Here is a 14,471-nt window from a genome sequence, read left to right on the forward strand (position 1 = left end):
TGAATCTATTTCTTTCACCGGGTATGAAATCACAAATGTGTTACTTATTGCTACAGGGTCTCCATGGTTTTCGCTTTTTGAAGGGCGCCTAACATTCTGTGGATGGAAACCACACCTTATTTTATTGTTGCCTTTCTGTCCGACGGTCTGGGTTTTTCTGATTCTTCACTTTCGAAGTAACACCATGTTCAATGTTTTGGGGCACATAGCTTTTTTCTTTTTTCTTTCTTTCTTTCTTTCTTTCTTTCTTTATTTATTTATTTATTTATTATTTTTATGTAGCTTTTTTCTTCTTTGTAATTATCATAAAGTTCATTCTCGGGAGCGCAGGCTACCCGGGAAAGACTTTACCTTTATTTGCCAAGGAACGACCGCCTGCCGCTTCTCCAACTCTAACACCCTGGGTGTTTTTATCTTGCAAACTCTTGCTGTATCACTAGCTATGGGCAGAGAGAGAGAGACGAACTGTGATCCCCGGAGGGGGTGGGGGGACCTGCACCGCCCGGGGCCCACTCCGCACCACACCGCAGCACTGAACGGGCCTCATCAGCATCCCCTGCACCGTCCTCCTGGCCAGTTTTCACATCAGGAGAGAAAGCAGGCTCCGGCTACGCTTTTCTGCCTTCCAGGTTCATAGCATTGTTTCTCTTGCTTTAACAGCCAGAGCAATTTAATGGACAAAACAACACCTTCTCGGGAAGCAGCTACAGTAACTACAGCCAAGGGAACGTCAATAGGGTAAGCTCCAGCCCTCATCTCAGTGCTAACCCCACCCTCCCCCGGGTGCTTGTGTTTCTAAGGGGCCTGGCTGTTCCCACCTCGGCCTGCGGGTGGGGGCGCGCTCCCCGGTCGTCGCTCTGGAGTGCAGCAGTGCCCAGACAGAATGTGCAAGTCCAGGCAGCTGGGCCAGGGCTGCAGAAGGCAAGGAGGGCTCCTGGGGAGCCAGCTGCCTGGGATGCTGCAGGCCCGGCTCTGCCTGAGGACCCCACTGGGCTGGGGGTGGAGCGTGTGGCCCAGAGTCCTCATGCAGACAGCCGGAGACCTGGGCTTCACCCCAGCTCTCCTTTCCTCCCGGGTTTATATTAGACCAGCCTCCATCATGCCAAGTCTATGTCCTCACTCGTAGGGGGGCGGGGGGCCTCTCCCCTGCCTGACCTACAGATGCGTAGCAGCACTGGGTCCCAGGTGAAGGGTGAGGAGGCCCTTCCTAGGCCTACCTGTCGTCCGAAGCGGGCAGAGACCTGAGTGCTGGCCGCACTAGAGGGATTTCCCCGGGAGGACTGGCTGTCCTCCCCTGGGGGAGCAGAGACCATAGCCCCGGGCCTGCCGGGTGGGTGGGGTGTGCGTCCACAGCCGCAGTCCCTCTTATCCCTGTGACCCCATAACCTATGTATCATTTCTCTTTCCCTCCAGCCTCCCAGGCCAGTTCCTGTGGCAAATTACCCCCACTCACCTGTTCCAGGGAACCCCACGCCCCCCATGACCCCCGGGAGCAGCATCCCCCCATACCTGTCCCCCAGCCAAGACGTTAAACCACCCTTCCCACCTGATATCAAGCCAAATATGAGCGCTCTGCCGCCACCCCCAGGTGAGTGCCCTACGTCGTCCCTCGGTCTGGCCAGTTCCACCTAGGGCCCTGCAGTGGGCCAGGCGCCAGGGGGCTTGGAAGTTGGACTGCCTGTGGGGGCTGGGCATGTGGAAAGGGCAGGAGCGCTGGCAAGCAGATACGCCCCACCCAGAAGGGAATTTGGGGTGGAGCCAGGCTGCCAACGGCCTGAACCGCTGGTGGCTGGGAGCAAAAGCAGCTCCCAGCTGTGGTGAGGGGCTGGGCAGAGGAGCCCAGGGCTTCCAGTCCAGGGCATAAGAGGGGAAGTAAAGGCAGGATAGGTGGGACATGGGATGCAGAGATGGTCGGGATGGGGTTGGGTGGGCAGACAGAAGCAGCGGGCTCCCTGGTGTGCACACAGGCAAATAGTCCAGCTTCTGGGGCGCTGTTACACACGCCTGTGTGGTCCCATGAGCCTGCAGCTAAGCATGCGTGTCCTGTCGGTGAGCAGGCTCTGTCCATGGCCCCGGAGCCCAGGCCTCTGTGTGCCCTTGGTGGCTGCAGGCGTGTGGCTCATCCTGCTTCTTTCCCGCCCAGCCAACCACAACGACGAGCTGCGGCTCACGTTCCCAGTGCGGGATGGCGTGGTGCTGGAGCCCTTCCGCCTCGAGCACAACCTGGCCGTCAGCAACCACGTCTTTCACCTGCGGCCCACGGTCCACCAGACGCTGATGTGGAGGTGAGTGTCACGGTGGAGGCACAGGCCCAAGCTGGGCAGACGAAGCCTCTGGTGGTGACCTTCCTGGCCCAGGCGCTGCCCTAACAGGTAGTAAGTAGCAGCGTCTACCTGCCGCCTTCGCCTGTTAAGCCTCATTGGCGGGGCCCTGCTCTGTGCAAGGTTTCGGGGATGTCCTGGGAAACCTGCAGGCAGCCCTTGGCAGGTAGAGCGGCCCGAGGGCAGGGAGCAGCATTCGCTCACTGTAGTCCTGAGAGAGTGGTCAGGGATGACCTCCCAGAGGAAACAGTGACTAGCTCAGACCCAAAGGCCAGTAAGGCCCTAGTCCAGTCCTGAGCCCCTTGAACGTGACTTGTGGTGGCTAGTGCAGAAGTGGAGAGGGAGGTGGCTGGGCTGGGCAGGACCAGCAAGCCCTGCAGGTTGCCAGGGGCTGGCTGCTGAGCCGGGCAGCTGCTCAGACATCTGGACACACCAGAGTACGGGGGCTGGAGGCCCCTGGCTGCACCAGGCCCTGTGTTCTGTGCCTTCCGTACCTGACCTCCCTTGATCTTGTCCATGGGCCATGCTTTTCCCTTTAACAGTGAGGCCAGGGAAGTCGATTAGCCTGGGAGGAGTACTCACAGCAAGAGCTGGGACTCAGGCCCAGTTCTCTTGGATGCCAGAACCCATGGGTGGCTCCGCCCTTGGTCCTTCCTCTTCAGGCAGGACTCACACTGCCCTGCCACACCTGTGACCGGGGTATCTCAGCCGCCCGATGAGACCCGAAGGGCACAAGATGAGTCTGTACCGGGCATGTACAGGTTACTCAATGCCTTGACCACACCGAGCCGGCTTCCGTGGGGGCTGCAGATAGAGCTGGGGTGGGTGGAAGGGCACAGAAGCTCAGGTGCTCAGGCAGGAGGGTGCAGAGACCCCTGTGCAGAGGCCCTGCTCACCCATCCCTCCTTACCCAAGTGCCCTCGCCGGCGGGGCATCCCATGGCCCTGGCCTGCTTGCTGTCCACACGTACGTGGTCACCGCTGGGTTCGCGAGGATATCCTTCCGTGCTGTGTCCTTGGCGCCCACCAGGGCAGGGAACCGAACCAGACACGGCCCTGGCCTGGGTGCTCCTCCCAACCCGAGTCTGGGGTGGACATCATCAGCTTCCCAGCTGGTCTTGTCACATTAGCGTCTGTCCTTTTGTCCTTCTGTCTCTGTCCTGGGGGAACAGGAGTCCCCCTTACAGGGAGGGGTCTGGAGGAGGCTAGCAGAGCTGTGGGGTGTGGCTGGAGTGACCCCCACTCCAGTGGGGGGAGTGTGGGGGAGTTTGGGTTGTTGGGATGCGTTTTGGCCGGGGACGCAGGCAGGAGGGACGTCCAGGGAGACAGTGGTGAGGGGAGGCGTGCTGACTGGCCAGGCGCCACGGAGGCCGCGCGGAGTCCCCTGAGCCTCCCCCTCTGCCCCTTAGGTCTGATCTGGAGCTGCAATTCAAGTGCTACCACCACGAGGACCGGCAGATGAACACCAACTGGCCGGCCTCGGTCCAGGTCAGCGTCAACGCCACGCCCCTCACCATCGAGCGCGGTGACAACAAGACCTCCCACAAGCCCCTGCACCTCAAGCACGTCTGCCAGCCAGGCCGCAACACCATCCAGATCACCGTCACGGCCTGCTGCTGCGTGAGTGTGCGGGCCGGGCTGAGGGCCGGGCGTGGGGAGCCCGGGCGCCCCTCTGGACCACAGCCTTGTCCCTGGGGCTCTGTCCCCGTGGCCATAGCTGCTGAAGTGACCTTCCAGAAAAGGCCTCCATGAACGTGCAGCGGTCCCATCCCCGGGCTGGGGGATAACCTCCAGAGCTCTGGCCGTAGACTTGGCCTTTTCAGCCTTAGACCACAGCCCCCACAGTTCCACGCACCTGCCTCCACGTCCTCCTGGATACCGTCTCCCTGTGCCCACCACCGTCTTCCGCTGGGGGCTTCACTCACCAGAAATTTTTATATTCTGGTCACCCTTTGACCCAGACCCAACTCCATCAAGTCTGGAGTTAACTTTCTCCCCTCTCTACCCAACCTTGCTGTCTTAGAATCATGTGTGTATATGGGTCCCTCCGATCTGGGGCCTGCTCTGGGACCACATCTGAGCCACCCTCCTATCCCTTAGAGATCAGGGCCTGGCACACAGGGCTTGCTCAGGGCCCTATGTGGGAGTAGATTGCCTGCCGGGCTCCCCGGCCCTCTGTGGGGAACATGGGAGAAGAAAAACCGCTGATCCTGCCCTTACCGAGCATAAGGCACCACGGCTACCTAGAGACAGGAGTCCCAAGGTGGGGAATGATGTCAGAACAAAGAGCTTGTCGGGGCTCCTGGGGGTGTACAATCCTGGAAGGCTTCTTAGAGGAGTGAAGACAGGGACCACACCCTCTGGCAGGAAGGGTGGAGGACACACGGTGGGGAGCTGTGCTGGGCGAGGTTAGGAAGCGAGGCCAGCTCCCGTCCTGGTGCTGGGTGTCCCATAACCTCACCCCAGGGATGTTTCAGTGTCAGCCCAGAGCCCAGGCAGCTGCCCCACGTGGCGACCCCAGGACACATCATGGTCCCTGTCCTGTGCTTGGCCTTCAGGGGCCTTCAGGCACACGTGGGGGGCCGTGGCGGGGCCGTGGGGCGGGGGCTGAGCGCACACTCTTTCCCGGCAGTCCCACCTCTTCGTGCTGCAGCTGGTCCACCGGCCCTCCGTACGCTCCGTGTTGCAAGGCCTCCTCAAGAAGCGCCTCCTGCCCGCAGAGCACTGTATCACAAAGAGTGAGTGTGGGGGCGCAGGGAGGGAGCCCCAGCCCCGGCCGCAGCTGGGTCATTCTTCGTCCACCCGGGACCCACCTTTGGCTCCGTGCACAAACCCAGGGCCCGAGTGTTCCTTGGCACCGGTCCCCACCCCCCGTTTCTGTCCCTCCTGGAGCCGAGGGGATGACCAGACGAGCGTGGTCTGTGAGACCTGCCTAGGTGGGAGAGGCTGGTTCCCAGCACGGGGTGTGAGGCAGATTAAAACGAACCACCATGGTATGGACAGGCCAGGCTAGCTTCCTGGAGGAGGCGATCACCTAGAGGATCACTTCTAGAAGCTGCACAGAGGGGATCTGCCGCAGGAGGGAGGCCCAGGAGTGGATTCCCGACTGGCCTTCCCACCTCAGCAGCTCATGGCTAAACTGGAATATGGGCTTGGCTCAGAGTCCACTCTTGGAGGGAACATGCAGGTGGTGGGCGAGGGACACTACGCAGGTGCACGGCTGCTCCTCCCTTTGTGCTGCCTCACATGGCCTCTTGAGCCCTCGGCTCCCACCGGGCACCTGTCCCTCCCCATCTCCACCTTTGCAGAGGAAAGTGCAAAAGCACCTGAGGGGCTCTCCACTGACCCAGAAAATCAGGGGGAAGCGCCAGCCCGGGCTTCTGCAAGTGCTGTAGAAAGTGCCCCTTCCCAGGGAGGGCAGGGCCCGGGCCACCGACTGGGAAGCTGACATGGTGACCTCTAGGGACACGTGCATCCCGCACCTCACACGTGGGGGCCCAGGGCACCCGGACAGCCGGGCTCCCCTTCGGTTGAGCCCAGCTGCTCTCCTTACTCCCGGGGCTGCCCAATGTCCTCGGGACAGTGGAGAAGCAGAAGCAGCGTGTGGGTGAGCCGCAGCTGGGAAGACCGCGCGTGCGGGAGGGCCCTAGTGCTCCACATCCACCCCCGCCTCCCACCCCACAGTCAAGCGGAATTTCAGCAGCGTGGCTGCCTCGTCGGGCAACACGACCCTCAATGGGGAGGACGGCGTGGAGCAGACGGCCATTAAGGTGTCCCTGAAGTGCCCCATCACGTTCCGACGTATCCAGCTGCCTGCCCGAGGCCATGACTGCAAGCACGTCCAGGTGAGTGGTCCCAGCAGGTGCGGGTCCAGGGGTGCTGGATGGCTGGTGTCCAGCGGGGATGGCAAGGGGCAGGCAGAGGGGCCGAGGGGCCGGGCTCTGACCCCCAGAGCACGCCATGGCCAGCAGCAGCTCATCATGTCCCCTCATCATGAATGAATCCTTTGTCCTTGGAGCATCTTCTCCGTACGCCCCAGCCTGGGTTCCCAGGCAGCCCACAGAACCAATGTAGACCACCCCCATCCTGCCAGATGTCAGTGGCTGAAAGTCCAGCCACAGCTGGTTTGGAGTCTGAGAGTAGGGGTATGTGTGCCCGACCTCTGCTGTGTTCTGGGACCTTGCCCCAAGCAGGTGCTGGGAAGTGGCCAGGGAGTGAGTGACCGTCACGGTCTGGGTTGCTCCAGGAGAGCAGTGTGCAAATGTGGGTCACTTCGGTGGGTGGAGTTCCTGGACAGGGGCGGCTCAGGAAGGAATCCCAGGAGACGGGAAGGAAGGCTTCCCTGTGGAGGCGGGTGGGGGGACCAGGCCAGGCAAACGCTCAGCCACTGGGGCGCTTCGTGATGGGGCAAGAGCCTCCCTCTGGGAGAGCCGTGTGGGTACAAAGACTCCGGGCTCCCTGTTTGTCTGACACATTGATGAAGTGGCCTGGATGTGTTCTCGGGGTCAGGACAGGGCTAACGGGGAGGCTGGAGTCCATGCTGCCCCGGCCTTAGGGAGACAGGCCCTTGTATGTCAGGGTCCGTGACGGGGACTGTTGGGCCAGCCGGAAAGCCTCCTCGGAGGACACAGGCGAGGGCCACGGGGCACACGGAAGGTATGAGGAGCAACACGTGCAGGGACTCGGTGTGGCTGGTTGGCCACGTGAGCAGCAGAGAGGCCACATGATGGCCACGCATGACACCCCAGCCCCAGTCTCTCCGACCCCGCTGGGAGAGCTTCCTAAGGGTCCCAGCGGCAGCGGCACTTGCATCTCTGCATCTTCTCACCTGCGTGTCTGTCTGCCTGTCTCCCGGCCTCTGCAGTGCTTTGACCTGGAGTCGTACCTGCAGCTGAATTGCGAGAGAGGGACCTGGAGGTGTCCTGTGTGCAAGTGAGTCACACCCACCCTGGCAGGAGCTTCCCCACCTAGCCTCTGGAGGGTCCAGCCACCCGCCCCTGCCCTGAAAGCCCAACGGAGAACCCAGACCTTGCAGAGGAGCTTGGACACAGGGGCTGTCACCCACCTGTCATGAGCCAGCCTTCTCCTGTCACTCCTGCAGGAGGAACCAGCAGCAGAGGCAGAGGCCCTTTGACCCTGTGGGGAGGGCTGGGTTGTGCCTCTAGTCTCTAGGGTCCAAAAGCAAAGGCCAAGCACTGCCCCCCTTTTTTTTTCCAGTAAAACCGCTCTGCTTGAGGGCCTGGAGGTGGATCAGTACATGTGGGGCATCCTGAACGCCATCCAACAGTAAGTGCTCCCCTCCCGCCACCCAGTGAGGGAAATGTGGGGATGGGGTAGTGGACATGGGGATGCACCCCCAGGCTGGCAGAGCTGTCACTCTGTGACTCTACCTGGGGGCCGATGAACTTTCCAGAAAGGACCAGACCCAGCCAGAGCAAGACAGTGCCCTAGACAGCTGCTCCCTGGGTGGGAGGCCTCGGGGCCAGCTGCCCGGTGCCCGGCTGCGTGCTCTTCCTCACCTTAGTCTCCCTGTCAAAATTTCTGACACCTCTGTCCTATGTAGAGCGTGGCAAGAATGGGGACGGGGGCCCTGGGCAGGGACACCTCAGTGTCTGTCTGAGTGGAGGCTCTCGTGTCCCGGGACCTCAGTGCTGCCCCCTTACTCCCCCCAGCTCCGAGTTTGAAGAGGTCACCATCGACCCCACGTGCAGCTGGCGGCCAGTCCCCATCAAGTCAGACCTGCACATTAAAGATGACCCGGATGGCATCCCCTCCAAGCGGTTCAAGACCATGAGTCCCAGCCAGATGATCATGCCCAACGTCATGGAAATGATCGCAGCCCTGGGCCCCGGCCCATCCCCCTACCCACTCCCGCCTCCACCGGGGGGCACCAGCTCCAACGACTACAGCAACCAAGGTAGGTGATGCTGGACAAGGAGGGAGACAGGAGGCCCAGCCACAGGCCCAGGATTTCTGGGCTCATGTGGGAGGGTGGTGCAGGGTGGGTCGTGGTAACACTCACCCCCCAAAATACAACCCGTGTCACTGGACTTGGGGGTACACTGGCCCATTCAGCTCCTTCCTCCTCTCCTTTGCTACCGGGTTCCATCCAGATCTGTGGATCAGCACCCAGCTGGGAAGGCCTGGTGAGGAGCTGCCCCGTGAGCCAACCTCCTGCCTCTCCCACCCTGCCCTGCCCGCCTCTTTGAGCACCAGGGGCCAGCTCCTTGACTTTCTTGGAGCGTGATTGGCTGGGGTCACTAACGGAGCAGTCGCACCTAGAGTTCTCGGTCCTTCCCCCTCCCTCCCACGTTTCTCTGTGACATCTATATTGTCGCTGTCTCTGCAACACTCTCATCCTTCTAGCACAGTCTTTGGGCACCGAGGTCACCATCGCTGCCTCTCACGCTCCCTATTGCACAGACCAGCTATCCCGTACTGCCCTGGGTTCCTAAAAGTCCCCAGCCCCCTTCAACACAGTGGATGGCAGCGCCTCCCAGGAGCCAGATGATTAGAGGCCCAGAGGGGTTAACCCATAGAGCGGGGTCCCGCAGTATGCAGAGGGCCCCAGGTTTCCCTCATGCAGCTCCTCTGATTCCTTGCTCCAGCCGTGTGGCGTGGGGAGCCGTGGCAGGGAAGCCAGATGGCCGACGTCTAATGGCGTCATCTCGAGTCTGATGCATCTTTCTTTGCAGACCTAGCAGATCCCAACGTCCCAGCGTGGGCTGGGGTCTTCCCACTGACGAGGTGCAACCACGTGGGGGCAGTGGGGAGACAGGTCCTGGAGAGGGCTCAGACTTGGGCCTCGGGCTCCCCTCCCCTGCCGCCGCCCTGGCTCACCCCTTGCTCAAATCCTGCACCCCCTCATAACTCTACAGCGGCTCCTTGGTGCCAGGCCCCGCCAGGGGCTGCACCGCCGCCCTGTTGTACAGGCTGGAGGTCTGAGGCCGACTCCAGGGCAAGACCTAGATCTTAACATCTACACCGCCCCCCACCCCGCCCTGCCATGGCCGTCTTTCCCTCTGGGTGACGCTGCCCCGCTGCCGTTTTGTCCCCTCCCCAGGCAACAACTACCAGGGCCATGGCAACTTTGACTTCCCCCATGGAAACCCTGGCGGGACGTCCATGAACGACTTCATGCACGGGCCCCCCCAGCTCTCCCACCCTCCGGACATGCCCAACAACATGGCCGCCCTCGAGAAACCCCTCAGTCACCCCATGCAGGAAACTGTGAGTACCTCTTCCCCGGCCTGACCCCCAACCCCGCCCCGTCCCCTCCGTCCCCATCCTCTGTGTGGGGCTGATGGGAGCAGAGGGCTCCCCGAGGACCTTGCCTGTGTTCGCCTGGTTCCCTCCTGGGCAAAGGGGGACTGAGAACTTGGGTCTGGGGGCTCAGGGGGAGGGAGAGGCCTGACCCAGGCTGGGTCTCACGGCCCATGGGCATCCTCAGACTTGGCTGTTTTCACACAGGACACTGGATTCTCAGGTGGGGGGAGCTGCAGGCTCCCATCTGCACACGCTGCGTGTGCACAGGCCCACCTCCCACGTGCACCCAGCACCCCCCGCAGCCCCTCTCTCTGACTTACACTCTCCTGCTGGCTCTCTGGAGCCCCAGCCATCTAGGATTTTGTCTCAGACCCAGGCCCTTGCTCCCCAGGGCTCTGAATCTTTAGGGTACCCCTGCCTCTTGCTGGCAATTCTGCATAGCCTGAGAATATTCACTTCTCGTCCCATGTCACAGTGTGACACACACACCCCCGTGGTAGGAGGCCCGGCCATCCGCCCCGGGGCCTCATCTCATGAGCACTGCACAGTTTCCTTCAACTTAGCGGACATTTCCGGGGCCTGTGCTCCCGGCCAGCCTGTGTACCCACTGTGAGCAGCACGGACACAGCCCTTGCTTGTGTCAATGGAGCAGAAGTTCTGGTGGGGCTCGGAGGGAGGGAGTTGAAGTTTGGGGAGACCTGAGGCCTGACTTGAGCCCGGTGTCTCCCCTGAGGAGGACGGAGCAGTCCCAGAGGGCCGGGCAGGGTGGGCCGGCCTACACAGAGCCAGAGGCTCCAGGCCCTCCCATTTCCACCATGCGGCCTGGGAGGAGGGCCTCTGGGTTGTGTTGTGGTCCGCACGGAGTTGGCTCTGCCCGTAGCCGACGTGTGGGCCAGAGCAGGAGTGACTGTTAACCGGAAGGCTTCTGGGTGGGGGGGCGGTGTAGCGACTTCCCTGTGGAACCCCGGAATGCCACGCCACGCAGAGCCGCCGTGGGGGCTCCAGACACAGTTTTACAAGTTGCTTTCTGACTTCAGGGGGCCTCTCTCCTAGCTCCCCCTTTCTCAGCATTCCTGGCCCAGGAGCCACCCAGATCACACCCCTCACACATCACACACCCTGGCTCACGGTTCTCAGCTCCAGCAAATGGCAACAGGATGCCACGTCCTTCTGGGTCCAACAGGACTTCCTCTTGCCTTCTTAGCCCTGCCACCTGGGGTCTGGTCTTTGCAGAGGGACCTAAGCACCACCACCCCCCTTTTTTTTTAGATCGATCTATCTATCTATCTATCTATCTATCTATCTATCTATCTATCTATCCCTTCGAGAGGCAGAGACAAAGGCAGAGGGCAAAGCAGGCTCCCTGCAGTGGACCCGATGTGGGGCTTGATGCCAGGACCCCCGGGACCACACCCTGAGCCAAAGGCAGATGCTCAACCACTGAGCCACCCAGGCGTCCCGGGACCAAAGCCCTTGAGTTGACTTCACAGCACCCCCAGGAGGCTCCCCAGTTAGGCACTGTCCTCCCCCATTTCTGGGCTTCCGCTAGATGGCAGCTGGACCCAGAAGGACAGCTGTGCGTGAGGGGTGGTGCAGTCACAGATAAGCTGCCCTACAGCAGAGCAGCCTGGCCCTGGCTGAGCAACCCCCCACCCCCCAGGAAGGATGCCCCCACGTGCAGGCACTGCCACAAAGGCTCCAGTCAGGCGTGGGTTTGCCAGAGGACTCTCTCTTGTAGGCCAGGTGGTAGGTTGGCAGGTGTACCTGCAGGCCTCATAGAGCACCTGGCCCGTCAGGGCCCTGGGACATTCTAGCAAGTTGTCAGGGCCGAGGGGGACAGCTGTGTCAGCAGATCCGGGAGCCGACTGTCCTGGGCTGGGCTACTCCGGGAGGGTGGGGCCGCTCCCTGTCCCCCAGAATGGGCACAGTGGGGAACCCACAGGCATAGGTGTGGGGCCATCCTTCCTGCCTCTGTGCGTCCGTCTTACGTCGTGCACATCCCCCACACAGTCCCACATGCAGTCAGGTCTCAGGAGGGGCGGGGGCCGCCGCAAGGCCTGGGACTAGTCAGATTGAGCACCCCAAGGCCTGGGAGCGGCTTCAGTAGGAACAGGAAGAGGAACTAGGGTCTGGAGATGAAGCTGCTGCCTCCAAACCCACAAAGGAAGACAAAATGTCTGTGTGGCTTGGAAGATGGGGCGGGTGGGAAGGTACGAGAGACCTGGGAGACCTCTGCTCACCGGGGCCTGGCTAGCCGGTGTCCCCTTGACTAGAACAGTGCGAGTGGGGCTGGGGGACCTGTCGGGGTGCTGGCTGGGGGGCAAGGGTGTGGGCTTGTGCTCCCAGATCTGAGCTCGGGCGGGAGGCTGCTTGGGGCAGCGCACAGACCCGCGGGAGGTGTAAATGTCACCCACCGCGTGGCCCCCTGCGCAGCTACAGCCCCAGGGTTTCCGTGCGTCTAGTTTATCTGTCCGGGAAGTGCTACCTGCCCCAGAGCCAGCAAGCACCCCCCCCAACCCGGCCAACCCCCGGGTGACCCCTCACGCCAGGGCGGGGATGGACAGGCCTGCCTTCCTCGGCCCCGGCCCCTGGGGATTCGGCTTGTTGCCGCCTGGGTGGATGCCCGACAGGAAGGCTCTGGCATTGCGGCGAAGCCCGTGCTCTGCCCCTCTGACTCGGCTCCATTTGCACCCCACCCCAGGCGGCCGGGGCTTGTCCCGAGGTGCCGGCCGCCACCGCCGCCGCCTGGGGCCCCCAGAGGCCCCTCCGTGTCCAGCGTCGCCCACGAGCGGCCCGCGGGGGGCCGAGCGTCCCAAGCTGCACGCCTGCCCGTGTTGTCTGTCCGTGTCTGCTCCCCGCTGCCCTGGCCCCGGGGCCTGCACCACGCCGCCAGCAGCACCCTCCCGCCTCCCGCCTCCCGCTCCCTGGAAACATGCCCATTTCGCTTCTCCATCCTGCCCTTGCTGTTCGTTGTGGAGCCGGGGTCCGGGGGCAGAGGCTGGCGGGGCCCGGCCCACTCTGCCCGCCCGCGTCCCAGCCCCTGGCCGCCCCTCCCGGGCCCGCGGGGCCTCCCTCTCCACAGCCCCCGTGACCTGCAGTTCTGGGGGAGGACTTTTTTGTTTGTTTGTTTCTCTGCAAAGCAATAGCAACAACAAGCATCGAGCTTCGTGAGGGGGTGGCTTTGTTTTGGGGGTTTGTTATTTTTCTGGTTTTTGTTTGGTTTTCATTTCTCCAGGCATCTCGTCGCTGTACCTCGTCACCTCACATTTCTTCTCTCCTGCTCTCTCCTCCTCCACAGATGCCACACGCTGGCAGTTCTGACCAGCCCCATCCCTCCATACAACAAGGTTTGCACGTCCCACACCCCAGCAGCCAGTCAGGGCCTCCATTACATCACAGTGGGGCTCCTCCTCCTCCTTCCCAGCCTCCCCGGCAACCGCCACAGGCCGCTCCCAGCAACCATCCACACAGTGACCTGACCTTTAACCCCTCCTCAGCCTTAGAGGGTCAGGCCGGAGCGCAGGGAGCATCCGACATGCCGGAGCCTTCGCTGGATGTAAGTTGGGGTCACCGCCGGCCTTGGCCTGGGGCGAGGCCTGGTGCCGGGACCTGCCCGAGAGCAGGGGTGGGTGTCGAGGGCTCAAGGCCCAGGGTGGAGGGGGTGGGTGGGTGGTGGGTGGGCCTAGCCAGCCTGCCTCCCCTGGCTCCAGGACCAGGGAACCCCGCAACGGGGAAGCCTCCCCGAGGGTCCCAGCGTCCTTTCCCTGACCTTGCCGGCGCCTGCCCTCTGGTCCCCTCCGACACAGTCCTGCCCCTTCCCCCGTCCCCCCAGGCCCTCACAGAGTCCCCCCCACCCCGGGGCAGGGTTCTGGAGGAAGCACAGGGAGGCCCCTGCCCTTCTTCTGACCCCCACTCCCCGCCCCCCAACATCAAGCTTTGCCATCTCAGCGTCTGCCACACTCTGGCCTGAGGCAGGGGAGGGGCTGGAGTCACAGGGTCCTTCTGTCTGTCTCGCTGCTGTATGTCTGTCCAGTTTCCCGTCCGTGCGTTGTCCATGTCCTGTGCTTCTGCTCGCTCCATCGCTCACTCTGAGAAAGGCCCCCGTGTGGGGTGACAGTAGGACCAGCCTCGGGTCGTGCCAGGGTTACCGGGGCAGCAGCGGGTGATGGAGATTCAGGGGTGTGTCCCCCCCCCACCCCGACCCCGGGGACCTGAATGTGGTCTGGAAAGCGGGCTGGGAGGAGGCCCCGTGTGACGGGGGGCCGTGCAGCTGGCTAGGGTTGGCCAGGAAGGGAGGCGGCACTTGTCCCTGCCGCCCCACGCCCCTCGGCTGTCGATTTCCAGAGCCGAGGCCTGCTCATCGTCATGCCCCAGCCCCACCGTCCCCCCTCAACCGGGCGGTGTCCGTCTTTCTGGTGAATGGGGTTTATTCAGTGGTGCGGCCATCTGGGATTCTCACCTGGCTCTGTTCCCCAGACCAGGCCAGTGGGAGTGCTTTCGGGTGCACGAGGATCCTCCGTGTGACAAAAAGACCTCGGGGACCTCGCAGTGGAGGGCAAGACGGCGTGCAGCCGGGGCCCAGGGGCCGCAGGGGAGGATCCTGCCATGTGGCCCTCCAGTCATAGGCTCACCAGGGAGCAGTGAGCTCTTGAGGGGAGGTCCAGGGTGGCGAGAGCCACAACCACCCGGCCTCACGTGCAAAGCCACGTGGTTTCCACTGGGAGGCACGTGGGACACCCCCCCCCACTTCCTCTTGGCAGGGTCTTGGGGCCAGAGAAACACTGGGATCAAGAGAAAGCCCCTTGACCTGCCATGAGCCTTCCCAGCTGGTGGGCCAAGGGTCCCCCTCTCCTGCGCTGCAAGTAAGCACGGGGGTGCCTCAGAC

The 14,471-nt window shown here is 62.5% G+C and overlaps 1 protein-coding gene across 11 annotated transcripts in view; it reads left to right on the plus strand.

Annotated features, from left to right (window-relative positions):
* Positions 1–14,471, plus strand: part of ZMIZ1 (zinc finger MIZ-type containing 1) — a 231,491-nt gene that overhangs the window by 213,002 nt on the left and 4,018 nt on the right. For 10 of the 11 annotated variants that reach the window (XM_025434647.3, XM_025434652.3, XM_025434650.3 and 7 more), the window contains 11 exons: positions 661–738; positions 1,414–1,588; positions 2,144–2,285; positions 3,730–3,940; positions 4,953–5,058; positions 6,005–6,165; positions 7,185–7,252; positions 7,538–7,606; positions 7,993–8,237; positions 9,384–9,550; positions 12,885–13,142. In XM_025434647.3, the coding sequence (XP_025290432.1) occupies positions 661–738; positions 1,414–1,588; positions 2,144–2,285; positions 3,730–3,940; positions 4,953–5,058; positions 6,005–6,165; positions 7,185–7,252; positions 7,538–7,606; positions 7,993–8,237; positions 9,384–9,550; positions 12,885–13,142 (1,680 nt within the window). The remainder of the gene's footprint in view (positions 1–660; positions 739–1,413; positions 1,589–2,143; positions 2,286–3,729; positions 3,941–4,952; positions 5,059–6,004; positions 6,166–7,184; positions 7,253–7,537; positions 7,607–7,992; positions 8,238–9,383; positions 9,551–12,884; positions 13,143–14,471) is intronic. The other variant, XM_025434654.3, reaches the window with a different exon arrangement.

The sequence above is a fragment of the Canis lupus genome, chromosome 4, assembly GCF_003254725.2.
Source record: "Canis lupus dingo isolate Sandy chromosome 4, ASM325472v2, whole genome shotgun sequence".
Lineage (NCBI taxonomy): Eukaryota > Metazoa > Chordata > Mammalia > Carnivora > Canidae > Canis > Canis lupus.